General features: G+C 42.5%; 2 protein-coding genes across 2 annotated transcripts in view; one reads left to right on the top strand and one right to left on the bottom strand.

Annotated features, from left to right (window-relative positions):
* Positions 1-4,465: 4,465 nt before the first annotated feature.
* On the bottom strand, positions 4,466-5,182 carry LOC128718066 (uncharacterized). Its single transcript, XM_053811740.1, has 2 exons — positions 4,757-5,182; positions 4,466-4,606 (listed from the first exon to the last, which is right to left on the bottom strand). The coding sequence occupies exons 1-2, from the start codon at positions 5,180-5,182 to the stop codon at positions 4,466-4,468; spliced, it is 567 nt and encodes a 188-aa protein (XP_053667715.1).
* Positions 5,183-11,912: 6,730 nt separating this feature from the next.
* The window catches only part of LOC128718065 (hemicentin-1), an 89,275-nt gene continuing 86,870 nt past the window's right edge, over positions 11,913-14,317 (top strand). The window contains exon 1 of the mRNA XM_053811738.1: positions 11,913-12,537. Within this exon, the coding sequence (XP_053667713.1) occupies positions 11,913-12,537 (625 nt within the window). The remainder of the gene's footprint in view (positions 12,538-14,317) is intronic.

The raw sequence follows: 14,317 nt of genomic DNA, 5'->3' as shown, positions 1-14,317 counted from the left end.
ACCACAAAGCAAGTGCGTGTCCATCCGTGAACAATTGAATAGATCATTTTGGCCATCACGTACATCGCAAGCAGGTTAACACATTCACGCTAAATGACCATAACAATCGATAAGTTTGTAGCGTTTGTGGTGCCGATTGCATATACCCAGGGGGTTTTAGCATTATCATTTCACTGATACAACTACCTCTGATGAAGTGAACAATTTTAAAAACAAAGACGATATACCTATTACAAGCAAAAACATTTGAAATACTGAATTTGATTTCTGCGGCGGCCCGGTAATGTATATGGTTGCGTCACCGATCTACACACGACCCCGAGCATTAATTAATTTTATTAACTTATCATAACAATGTCATGAGAGAACTATAACTTAAAATAGTTTTGCTCTATGTAAATCAATTGCGATTCTTCATCGATTTTTTGTTTCATTTGAGTGCATTGAGCAAGAAGATAATTTTCTCCTCATGTTTATAATGCCATAAACGCTGCGTACTGATACGTATTAACCGCCAAGTTTCTCACCGTACAACAACCGAATTTGAATCCTTAATACAAAGTTGCAGGGAAACTGTGGAACCTGCCTTGGATGGTTACGTCGTTTGCTGTTCTTTTCAAGGGTTACGATCCACTTCAAGTCGCTCATTACAAGTTTGCCCAACCAGTCACGGCCCGATCCAAAACTCGAACGCATCGAACTCACGGTGAGGGTGTTGATAATGATGATGAAAAAGATGGAAAAGCATTCGTCGTACCTATGAAACCCGACGGTAGCGGTTGTGGGTTCCGTAATAATAGCTCCCACGTAATGCATTATTGATGTTTGGCGGTTTTTTGATGTCCTCCATCCTGTTTGCCCGTGCCACTTACTGGTGAAAGTGAAGACGACACTGAACGGTGTGCTGCAAAGATAGAATGAATCCTACGAATGACAACTCGGTGACAACGGCGATCATGGTGGGCGGTTCGATGCGGGAAACGTTGGCAAAATTAAAATCATCTTGACAAGTGCTCGCGTGGCACCATTTGCATAATTTTCTTTTGCCATCAACCTATCCGCTTGGAGATGGATGGGTCTGGTGAGGTTCCGTGTCCGCGACAAAAAGCAAGCCCGTCTGCTTTACCGGAATCTCGTCACGCTTTCGCGGAGCATGGAGGCGTCGGGGTAATGTGGAGTTGTTTCTTGATTTGTTAAAATCTTCACCCTGCCTTCTGCTTGGTGACAATGAACGGTTCGATAACTTTATTTACCATAAATGACAGCACCATAATTTGGCATTGCGTCGCCTCGATTATCCTTTTAGAACTAAACTCAAACTAAAGCGACAAGACACTACAAAGTCGACCCCGACGGTTGTTGCACGTCCTGCGTACGTCATTAGTCTGCGAATGGCCGTTATGGCTCTTGCTATTCAAGGAATATTTTATCTGAGTGCATAAAATTTAACAAATAAAACAATGTTTATACCCCTTTTGGTAGCATTATTTGACGGAAGGCCATGCTAAAGTTCATTCACCTCTGTACTGGTTTAATTGATAATGATTTTTTTTTTGAAACGAAGAGATATGATAGCAAAATATTCAATACTCGCAAGCTAAGTAAATTATCATTTGTTATTTTTTAAATCTACTCACCAAGAACAAGAGCTTAACTGAAATAAATTTGATCGTTCTCTGTGCCCCTTACTACGTCCTTCAGATGAGCTTTCATACGTAAACGAACAACATGGCAAACAAGTCATTAGATGGCTTTATGAGTATCACAAACAACTTTCAAATACAATATGCGAACACCGAAAAGATATCACCTCTGACGGTGGGTAGAATGAAACACAGCAGAACGAAGATAGAATCAATGCAAACATCGTCCTACCATATCGGGAGGCAAATTTGTTTCCTGCTTGTTGCGACAGAAATCGACGCCAATGGGAAATCGAAATCTGATTCGACGTCGGATTTATTCTGCATTCACACACTTACACTGTGATCTGTTGGCAAGGATGTCGTCAGTGAGATTCGTGCCGAAGCTTCTTGACGGAGGTCATGAAACGGTACCGTCGGCACCATACCAGGTACGTGCCCAAGAATAAGGAAGAAAACGGTCCCCTTGCCTTCCTGTCGACTGGGCGTGGATTTACACGGAGGCGTAGTAAATTGTATCACGTACTGTTTGCATACGAATTACACACCGCACCGATACCTGCCGATTGGGGAAAAACATTCTTTCGTTAAAATACTCTTGATCTGATGTGTGCGATAACCATTCATACGGGTGGACAACTTCGAAAGCCTGTTGAGACTAGAGGCTATTACATGATACGAAAATTTAGCATTATGGAAGATCGGATGTTTAACAGAAATGATGGGTTTATGCACAGGTTATAAACAACTTTAACTAATTCAAACGTGACTTAAAATTTTATTCCAAATTATGTTAAAAAACTTACACCAGATAAATATATGAAAACACTGTAACTTCCAACACCAAACACTCCCTCTCATGGACATACTAGGTGTGTGTGTGCGAGCTTGTAGCAAATTTTGCTAACAATCAGCGACAAATCAAAACTTCCCGTACAACAAATAGCACAGCATCATCGATGCGATAACGCTGATAGATAGACACCGGCGCAGCTGTGTAGATACAGTCTCTGGAATAGGGCCGTGACATTGGTCTAAAATGCCAAGTGTCACCGTGCTGCGAGTGTAATTGACAGACGAGTGAAAGTGATTGCAAGCAAATAAAATCATATTTTTCGGATTATCATGCTCTGCGCGCTGCTCGCACGTTGTGAGCATTGAATGTGCGATGATGCGATGCGAGAGCTCTACAGCCGGGTCCTCGGAGTTTCACTTTCCTATTATGCAGAAAACATGGTGGCAACACATAGACATAAACGTCTTGTGTGTCAGGGTGGCGTTTATTTTTACTGTTTATCTTCAAACATCATCTGCCCTGATGATGAACAAACAGTATTGGTTGATATTGATTCGCCGGAACGATGGGTACCATGATGACAGCATATGACTCCGACATTTGAGCATGATCGTATCCGACGAGAAGTTGGTTATGCTTCATTAGGTAGGAAAGCAGTGTTGATGGATAATTATTTTTACGATTAGATAATGCGCAATATCTTGACAATACAACTGACTGCATCCTCCGTTCTTCACAATATTACGATCATGTAAAGTCCCGTAAATTATCAAGCTAATTTACCATTACAAACAAAAACATATGACTAAGACCAAGTTATTATCAGGTAAAACTCAAGTCAACTGGTTTACTTAAGCATTAAACGAACTACAGGTAATTCAACTATACCGAAACAGGTTGATTAAACTCCTTCGTACCTTTCATCCCGTGCGCAAGGCAAACTCAATTATCGAAACAAATGTTAAACTAATTGTTTCCAAATTTGCAGCAAGTAAGAAACCAGGCTGTTACGGACGAGAATCGAGAAAAAATATTGCTGCCCGAAAAATTAACGTCTCCCAAAAAAAACGATACTGGAACTTTCGCTTTTGTTGCTGAAGTTGGGTACCATTACAGAAATAACGTTCTGCGGGACGATGAAAAAAAAAGCCGTCGTGGTGCACGTACAACTGGCATTTGCCATCCCGCCACGGCTATTCGTTCGTTGAGAAATGATGGGAACTAATGCGAACGGTCTGCTGTTAATGTTTCGCAATAAATTTTAACCACGATTTATTTGCTGTACTTTTGTGTGCGCAACGTCCCCATGTCTCTATTTTTATGCCGCACCGAAATGGGTTCCGGAGAAAATTGGATGCCCGTTTAGGGGTAAGCTCTCAGGCGCGCTTGTTAATTGTTGTGCGTTTAACTAACCGAATTGAATCGAATGTTTACGGCGTGCAACCAACGGATACTTTGGTTCGGTTGCAAACATGGCAAAGCACAACACATTTCTTCACTAGGCCGTCAAGGTTTGCAATATCAATATAGGTTTGGGGCTTAAAAAATGCGACCCGATTGTACGCGAAAGATGTACATTGAAAATGTATGTTTAAGGAACATGGTTTCTATTTACGTATGTAGGATCTTGGAAGAATGTGATATTGGCAGTACTCTATGTGGGTATTGTACAGTTTAGCTCCATGTCCATGTTTTTTTTTCATGTTACAACACCGATGACGGGATAACCTTAAATTGTTAAAATGTCTTATTATGTTGGCGATATAGTTCACGCATTACTTTTGATCATTTAAGTTGTCTGTTTAGTTTCATACAACATATTAAATGCATTTTGGTTAGATTATCCAGCATTACCAAGCTTTATTAGTATTATTCAAAAATAGAAACAAAATTGTAAAGAGTAAGTGCGTTAATTCAATTCAATAGAAATAATATTCAAGTTTCGAATAATATCAAAGTTTTACATTAGTAAAATAAAGTGAGTGAAATCGAAAGAGTATTTTGAATGATACAACGATACTCGCAATCAGTGCTTGAGTCTACATTCTGATCCGAAAACATGCTGAAAGTGGTATATTTTATTATACGCCCGGACGTAATCACAATGCGATGGAAACGTCAACCTTGCTACCAACATAGACCCACTGTAATGCACTTGGCATTTGAACTAAAAGTAAAAGAAGATAAAAAAACGAAGAAAACAATAATTAGCTGCAAGAGTCCAGCTAGAGCGGTAAGATGCTACTGCTTGCTGACTCAGTTGTACCATCAATGGTTGAATCAGAAGTTCGATACACCTTTACCTCCTGGTACTTACGTTTTGCATGTGCACCAAGTGTTCTAACGTTTGAGTAACGGTATATGCCGTGTGGGAGTTTGAAATGTTGTAAATGCAGAAGGTTCGTGAATCGCGGCATCTGAACACTTTTAAATGATGGTTCACTGTAATGTGCATTCCGTGGAATAATTGTAAGGCGCGCGTTAAGCCGCTCGGATTGACGTAGCTCACGTATGCATAGCCCCTGTTGCGTTGCCCGTACCCCATCAGCAGGCGTATGGAGTGGATTAGGCCGGCGCAGGAAAATACGGGAACCAACTCGTTCGGTCCAAAATTTCTCGGAATGCCCTTCACAAACACTTCAACGCCTCGTTGTGTTTCGTGCATCTTGCTCCTCAGCACAATAATGCACTGTCCGTTGAAAAGTTGCACTACAAATTCATTGTTTAACCAAGTAATTGGCATTGTTGCAGCTGTGTAATGCACACTTCAAAGCACTTCTATTAATGTTTGCTCATCAACTATTTTCCCGTCACGTTGTACCACCGTTTTTTCTTCAGCAAATAAGGCCGCTTCTTACAGTTTCAACCAAAACGCTGCGCACTTAGTAGTTTACTTGCAAATAATGTCGCCAACACGTGGATTTTATGTTCGTCATATTAAAGTGTGCGTGTGCGGGATGGTATTTTTGTAAAACGCACACACTCGGAAAATGTGTAAGATAAAAGCTTCACATACACAATTACGCATGTGTTGCAATTGCCCATACGTACGGCATTTAGGCAGCGAGAAAGAAAAGGGTGTGTGCAAAAGATAGAAATAAAGGATTGTAGCAGAGTGGAGGAACAGAGTGGGAGAGATATTGAGAAAGGGAGAAAAATATGGTATTTGTGAATTTACGACATGTCCTGCCAAAAACAAGTTATAAATGTGTGATCATCACACCTCATCACACACACTGTGATGTGGAGTGATTTGACGCACCGGGAAGCTGTGACAATTCTAGTGATTGGTTATTAATTGATATTTTATCTAGTGCGTAATTTCATCCGTGTCGTAGGAGCATTGCGTGCATTAGGAAACAGTCGACGCCACCTTTCTTTAGTTGCCCTTTTCGACCCATGTATATAGAGGTACAATTTTAGACAAAATTGTATCTTTGTTTGAGCAAAACATTGTCCCCAAAAGGAATAGAAAAGTACGCTTAGTAAAGTTCCACATGCCCTGCAACCTTTTCTAACCGTTCCCATTTTATTAAGCTGTCTGTGTTGATCGGGACAATGCGGGAGCTTTACATAATAAGTGTTTTATCATAGTGTTGTACACCGCCATGAACGTTTGGGACGCATGGTTTCACCTCTGACACGCGACGCCGTTGCAGTGCTGGCCTTTCCGATAATTTACTGTTTCAATTACATTGTCTCCAGTGACCGGTGAGTTCGAGCTGTGCATAGTAGTAGCAGGTTAGCAATTTCTTCCCCCCGAGCTGATCCACATGACACGGCTGGCCGGAACGGATAAGTTCGGCTGCGTCCAATAATTTAGACCTAATTTATTATTGAATTAGCATCGATAAATCACACGGGAAATAATTACAATATTGCACGGTTCCCAGCATCCCACCTGGCGTTGCTACACGGCTCAAGTTTCTCATCTTCGGGCGTAATGGCCACCGTTTAATTTCAACAGCTCGCCGGTGTGCTGCTTCTCAGCGCCGCAAGCGATTAAGGTAGGTTTGGAAGCATTTTCGATGGGTGAATAATTTAGCAATCGGTGGTTTAAATTCTCCTCTGCTTATAGACAATCAGTTTGTCGGAAATGAAGTTTAAGACGTAACGATCTTCGAATGCTTCCAAGAACTGGACTATGTTTGATTCTGCATGTATAAGGAATACTTCTCATCAATGTCATGTTCTGCGGTAAGATGTGCTAGGGATAGCTTATCATATGGTGCTTCTGATAGACCGTTTTCTGTCTTAGACTGCGGTTGTTGGAACATGCTGGTGTTTCTGATTCAACTATGAATTGCGGTACAATGCGCTGCTGATGCTAGCCAACGGGCTTTCAATCATGCAATTTTGACTGAATAAGCGTTGCGGTCGACCTTGGACAGTGTGAAGCACACGACATTGATGAAACCGCAACTTAGTTTGGGTACTGATACGCAAATTGGAAGATTTCTTACTTGCTTTACTCGATGAAAATCTGTCAAGAAGAATTATCTTCAAATCGGAACTTAAATGAGTAGTATATGATTATGGTTAAATTTGAAGTATCTTAGTTGAATGTGCAATCTAGTAGGGTACATCATATTTTTCACTGAAATAAGGTATGTCAAGTACAGAAATAAGCACACAAAAAACTTCATGCAAACATTGCATAATTGTTACGTTCTCTTCATACAAACTTATCTATATAGTTCGCAAATGTTTTCGAACAGAACAAAACCGATCGTTCCTCGGGCCATATCGGTCTGTATCCAGTTGCATGAGAAGTTTACAACATGTGTTGGTAACAGGAAGAACAAAACACCACTAAAGCGGAAGTCTGTTGTGCGGAAATCCAAACAGAATAGGATATTAGAACTTCATCGGTAAATATCCGTTTCGTGGTTTAAACCTTTACGATCCAAAATTGTCACAACGGTTTGCTACTACACTCGGTCCCCGACTGCTGGTGGGCTGTTGTTATGGTAGGAGCAAACCGGACTCAAACGGATCTTTCATATCGTGGTATATCTATCCAACGTTCCTTCCCACAGCATTACGTACTTCTTTGGCACCACAGGACACTCACAGGTTGAAATACTTTACCGCGATTTTCGATAGCTAAACGATGGTACGCAGAAGGAGGCACGGTATCGAATAGAGCAGTAAGCTCAAAATTGTGACCCGAAGCAAGTTTCGTCTACTGATACCCATACCCTAGATTGGTCGTAATCATTGTCTTCATCATCTTCGTAACAGCGTTTCACCACGAGCAGCAACCATTTTTCTATTTCCGGTCCAGCGGGGTGAAAAGATACTTCCATCTAGCGCCAGGGTGAGTCGGAATAGATGCTTGAATTGAAGACAGAGCTAGGGTGCCTCGAGGACTAAAACTTGCTTACGAAACTTGCTCCATTATCCGAAGCCCGGGTAGAGTGCAAGCAGTACGGTGCCTGTTTACTGCTTCCGGATGTCCTCGGGGTGTATTCTGTCTTGGCTGTTCCTTTGCCCGGTTTGTGCTTCGATGTCAATGATGCGGAAAAATGATTGAACCCTTACCAAGGATGGCCTTTTGCTGAACGTAAGGAGTGTGGTGGGTTCTGTTGAACTCTTGCCCGTTTCATTTGTGGATGTAAAAGGATCCGATTCGGGACTGTTAGAAAACCCGTCCCGATAAAGAAAGAATTTTACAAACTCAACCCGACGGGCCCGTCTGCGGGCGAGGACTTTTCATAATTATTCCCGTAAAAATGCTACAAAATTTGCATTTCGGGCTGCCAAGAAGAAGACCTGTTTCTTAGAGTGAGCTTTTGCAGGATAGTTGGCATCGGAGTCACACCCGCACTAACCTTCGTTATCTGGAATATATTCATTTCCTTAGTCAGGTTTCTCTTTACGAACCGTTTAATTGAAGTAATGGATGCTTCCGTTGCTTTCGCTGGTCTTTTCTAGGCTGGTCTACGGGACTCGCTTTGTACAATGGGGCCAACGAACGCAAAATAAAGATAAGAAGAATAGGAAAATACGACGGTCCGGTTATATTGTGAGATCATTGAGATATTTTTTTAAATAAAAAAAGGACGTTTGTAAAAGGTGGATCGACAGGGTGGTACCATAATCACCACCGGTTAGACTTACCGAATGCCCAGCAAGGTACACCGGTGTACTCGTATGGGTACCAATGGAAATACTCCCTCCCACATAGTACAATGGGTTTGTTCGTCTTTAGAATAGATGCCGCCTATACAGCACCTGGGCGACAATTAGCGAGGAGATGAACGTCATTTGTTCGGTTTGATTGCGGTCATTAGTTTTCGGATGATATCGTACCGGTGGTGGTCCGTACAGTTACTAAGGGTACAACTTCAGTAAGCCTTAACCCTGCAAGTGTAGGTTTCATTGGGTTAAGGATTCAATTAAAATGACTGTTTTTCTGCATTGAAAGGTAGATGGCGGTTAGAGCTATCCTCGAGTAAGGTAAAATTAATTAACCGTCTGAACTAAATGGAGTTCGGAAAACCTTCCGAAAAATCTAATGGAAGCGAATCAATTGTAAAAGCCTAGTTTTGAGCGAGAAGTAATATAAACAGCATATAGACATATAACTACTTAGAATACGTTACTTCGGTTACCGATGAACTTGAACTAAAATTAGAACACGTGTGTTCCGTGGTCTTGAGATTATTTATGTATAGGTAAAGCGATGAGACTGCTTTGTAAAGCTCTCTGTTATAACCATACAGTAGAATTCTGTACAGCAAATTAATCTTTTCAAAGCATTATTTTTTCGTATGAAAAACCAGAACTAGAAGAAAATTAGTAATTAATATTACCGCCATATTCATTTCGATACAAACAATTTCGACGCAGTCTAGTAGCTTCTCTTGTTATTACTCTACAGTAAGCGTAACTGATGCGGCACCTTCGCGGAAAATTTACCATTCCAATATACAAATGGTAGGTTGTGTTGTTCCTGCGTAATAATACCCGCCATGCACGTTTGCCTGTTCGAAAGGTGAGGATATTTTGTTTTCCTTCTTCTAACACTAGCAATTTTGTTGCCATGGGTGGGTGCAAAGTTGGGCGAGTTAATTTTTCATTCCAGCAAAATTCTTCCCAGCGCACCATTGCTGCGGTTCGTGAAAATCTCGATGTTCATGTGCTGTGCTGTCTCGTTGGCAAGGGTTACTGGCAATTACGAAATGATTTTACCGGACCAACAACATCCCGTGTAGCTTAACGGGTGTTGCAAATGCAAAACTCATAAATTTCTGGCAAAGGAATGCCGGGAGGTGGAATGAGTTCGATGTGGATACGGCAACGGGCATGTACATTACCTGAGGGATGGTTTATGACCGTGCTTTTTACCTAGCTCGTGTCCATTGCCTATCCGGTATGGTTGAGATACGCTTGCAGCAGATTGGTGGAAAACCACCAATCTGACACGATGTTCGTTTCGTAATCCTTTGCTACATCCTTCGTCACCCTTTCGGCAGCACGGCAGTTGTTTTCCGTGTTCTACTGCAATGCAATTACGCTCCAATGTAGCAACACGTTGCATGGTTGCGGTGTCGAAGTCGCCAACCAAGGTACGATGCTGGTTGCGCTGGAAGCATGATGTTAGGAACGCTTTCGGTACGGACGAATCGCCAGGAAACGATGATGAGTTGCATCCGATAGAGGTTTTCTCCAAAACCATATCGATCACGCATATTAGTCAACCATTGACTAACATTTTCCTGCTCCCAACGTTACTCATTGTCCAATTTCCGCTACCAAACATGCACCATCGGATACGCGGACAGTGTTATGTTATGCGTACAGGAAGGATGACAGCCAATGTTGTGATCTGAGGAATAAAATGCATATTGATAATTATGTTCAAACAGATTTAGATTAGTTTCAAAACTCTTCAAAAACCACTCACAACATTACCATCTGTATTATATCCTCATGTTCCGCTTCCTAGTAGCGGGACATCAAACGCAGGACAGTTAACAATATTAGCATCCACGTACGAATTTTAATCTATTCGATTAAACACGCTGATAAGGTACAGGCGAAACGGATTCCGTCCGGTTACGAGGCGTGGGGAGTCGGAGTATGCCAGGGAGTCTGTGGGAAAAGAGCATTAGTGCAGAAAATTGGTAGTTTCCCTCCCCAACGCTCGGCATACTTTGGTCCCGATTTCCCAAACCGAAGTGATTGTGAAGTGAAGTGATGTTGCCAATTGCAAACTGCAATGTGAACCCAAAAATACCCAATCGGTATGCTAATAACAGGGAGGACGAGCTTTCGGTGCTTTGCTGTGCGCTAATGTGATGTTAAATGACATTCGATTTGATCACAATCCGTAGGTCAAATCCGTAGCTTCCTTGCATCCCGCACATACGCGTTGTTCCGCTTCCGTGGGTGATTTCGAATCAGTTGGAATGAAGGTAAAAACCGGGTCACCAGTTCCCCTTAGCGGGAAACCTGGTTGCACAAACGGAAGCAAATTGTTTGATGGTGTAATTGATTTTCGGCAAAACTGGAAATGAAACTATAATTAAACATACACAAACAGATCCATGTGCGGGCTTTGCGTATACCAGTGGGCCGAATGCTTTGCGACAAATTGACAGTTTTCCGTAGTGGGGACCACCGAGCGTTAGGTTTATTGACACCGGTTGCCTTGGCGCCGTTTGACATCAATCATACCTGTTTTTATGGATCTGTACTGTGCTTGAAAACGAAAAAAAAACACGCATTTATGTTTGTCTGATGCAGTTGGTTTGCGCTTTTGCAGGTTTAATTGGCCAATCTGTGTATTGCGTTTTGGGTGCACCACAAAGAACTGGTACGCTCGCCGTTGGTGTCATCGGTCATCGGTAGCACTGCTTACGTGACAAGTTATTTACCGACTAACGAGTGGATTTTGTTTCCTTCCTCCGAGAGGTTCGGCACGCAACAGATTATGGATAGTACTAGTCAATAGCTCCACTAACCTTCGTTAACGAACATATACCATCAGGGCAAGAGGCAGTTTTTCGCTCCGATTGCATTGGAACATCCAAGTCAACAGAGCGTGTAACATGGTACCAGTATTGAAACGATCCAAACAATGGCAACATATCCGTTTTTATGTTGTAACTTGCTCCAAGCGTGCCATTTTGATTGATTTTCATTTGATACTTTGTTCCTGTTGAATGTAAATAACAACTTTCTGTTTTTCTGGCAACACTGCCAGCGAATTGTCAAACTTGTAAATACGTGAAATAAATCAGTTGAGCTTTGAACGTAGAGTAAAACGGACGCCGGACTGTGTAAAGAGTTTTACTTGCGTGAGCATTACTCATCAGGTTATGGGCCCAGGAGCTGAAAATTGCTAGTTTGAGTAATTTGCGAAACGTGCTAAGCGAGTGTATTTAGTTTGCGCGTTATTTCTTTCTTCGTGATCGTAAGAAAAGATAAAGTTCCTGAACAACCGGCGTCACTAAGTGTACAAAATGGCGGATTCCGTTAAGGCCGTTTTTACGAAATTGAACAATGCGAATTTCATCGCATGGAAATTCCGTATGCAAACGCTGCTAGAGAGAGAGGAGGTATGGGAAGTGATCGAGGTTCCTATACCAGACGAAAAGAACGACAGTTTTGCAGAATGGAAGAAGAAGGACACAAAGGCAAGGAATACAATTGCGATGTTTGTCGAAGACAACCAGTTGCGCTTTATCAAGAAAGCAGAGTCAGCCAAGGAAATGTGGGACAATCTACGTTGTTACCACGAAAAGGCTACAATTGGCAACCAAGCTTTGCTTTTGCATCAATTGTGTTCTACAATGATGGCCGAGGATGCTGATGTGGAAAAGCATATCGAATATGTGGAAAACATCTACGAAAAAATGGACAACGCCGGCGTCGATTTGAGTGAAATGCTACGGATCATCTTATTTCTACGGACTTTGCCGCCGTCGTACAGCACGTTTGTCACATCGGTGGAGACCTGTCCTCAAGAAGACGTCACTATGGAATCGGTGTTGGCTCGATTGCGAGAAGAAAGCATGAAGCGCGAATGTCAACCAGGAGTAAGCTGTAAGGAGGAGAAAGTCCTTAAGGTTGAAACAAAGGATCGTGGTGAGTTGAAATGTTTTTATTGTCACCAACCTGGTCATTTCCAGCGAAATTGTAAGAAACGGCCATCCTATAAGAAGACTCCGAAACCTGCGCAAGCTAAGCGTATCCAAGCTAAGCAACAACCAACAGAGAATGATACTGCTGTTCATGGCGCGGCGTGTTTTGTTGCTGGGGAAGTGATTCCTGGCGCTTGGACGATAGATAGTGGCTGCACGTGTCACATGACCAACGATCGCGAGTTTTTTACGGAGTTCAAAGGCGGTTATGTGACTGACGTGGTGCTGGCCGATGGAACAAAGGTAAAATCGGCGGGATGCGGACACGGTATTATCTTTGGTGAAACTGGAGAAGGTAAACGCATCGCCATTACCCTCGAAAACGTTCTTTATGTTCCCGGATTAGAGGGAGGTTTAATTTCAGTAAGAAAGTTGGCACAAAAAGGTTTTGACGTCGTTTTTAATGCCAACGGTTGCGAAATAAAGTGTGGTAAGGGTGAGGTCATCGCGATTGGTGATATGGAAGGCAACCAGTACAAAATGAAGATTACAGAGGCGTGTTTGAAAGTTAGAGGAAATCACACAGAAGAGTGTCAACATACTTGGCACCGGAGATTCGGTCATCGGAGTATCGATGTTGTCGCGGCAATCCGGAATAAAGGGTTAGCAAGCGGTTTACATGTGAAGGATTGCGGAGAAAGGATTGTGTGCGAGTGCTGTTTGAAGGGGAAGCTATCCAGAAAACCTTTTCCTTTAGTGACCGAACGCAAATCCAAGAAACCATTGGACCTTTTACACACTGTTATATGTGGACCGATGGAGAATCCTACCCCAAGTGGTTACAAATACTTCATGACCATTATTGATGATTTTAGTCGCTTCTGTGTGATCTATCTCCTGAAAACGAAGAATGAAGCAGCCGATAAGATCGTCGAATATGTTCGCTGGACAGAAAACACCTTTGGTCGGAAGCCTAGTGCGATTCGCTCTGATGGGGGAGGCGAATACACGGTTAAAGCTCTACAGGAATTTTATAAGTCCCAAGGTATAAGCGCACAATATTCCACTCCATACTCACCACAATCTAACGGAGTGGCTGAACGAAAGAACCGAGCCTTGCAAGAGATGGCGAACTGTATGCTGCTTGATGCTGGACTGCCGAAACGGTACTGGGGAGAGGCTGTAATGACAGCAGCCTATGTGCAGAACCGACTCCCTTCAAGAGTAGTAAACCGTACACCCTACGAGCATTGGACTGGGTCAAAGCCGGACTTGTCCAGACTACGAGTGTTTGGAAGCGAGGCTTACGTTCATATTCCCGACCCAAGAAGAAAGAAGTTCGATGCGAAGGCGGAGAAACTTATTTTTTTAGGTTACTCGGACCAGCATAAGGCTTATAGATTTCTAAACATCGATAAAGATCGCGTGATCATTAGTCGTGATGCCCGTTTTCTTGAGCTAAGTAATGGCTCCGAACAGCAGGAGGAGTGCACTGTGGAAAACGTGCCGGTGGAAGCTCGGACTGAAGTTGTTGAACTGGATTGGACGGATCAAGTATCTGTGGGAGAATCCGAAGAAACTATATCTGTGTATGAAGATGCAGAAGAGAGTGACACTTCTGAAGAGCCACTAAAAGAAGGTCGAAGTACGCGTGGCGTTCTTCCCAAACGTTATGAGGACTTTGTTGTGGGCAAGGTCACTCATGACGAAGAGCCGTCAAGTTATCATGAAGCGATGAAAATCCCTGTTTGGAAAGAAGCTATGATTGAAGAAATGAAAGCCCA

Source organism: Anopheles marshallii, chromosome 2 (assembly GCF_943734725.1).
Source record: "Anopheles marshallii chromosome 2, idAnoMarsDA_429_01, whole genome shotgun sequence".
In the NCBI taxonomy this organism is placed as follows: Eukaryota; Metazoa; Arthropoda; class Insecta; order Diptera; family Culicidae; genus Anopheles; species Anopheles marshallii.
The sequence above is the reverse complement of the archived record's forward strand: the minus strand, read 5'-3'. Positions and strand labels throughout refer to the sequence as shown.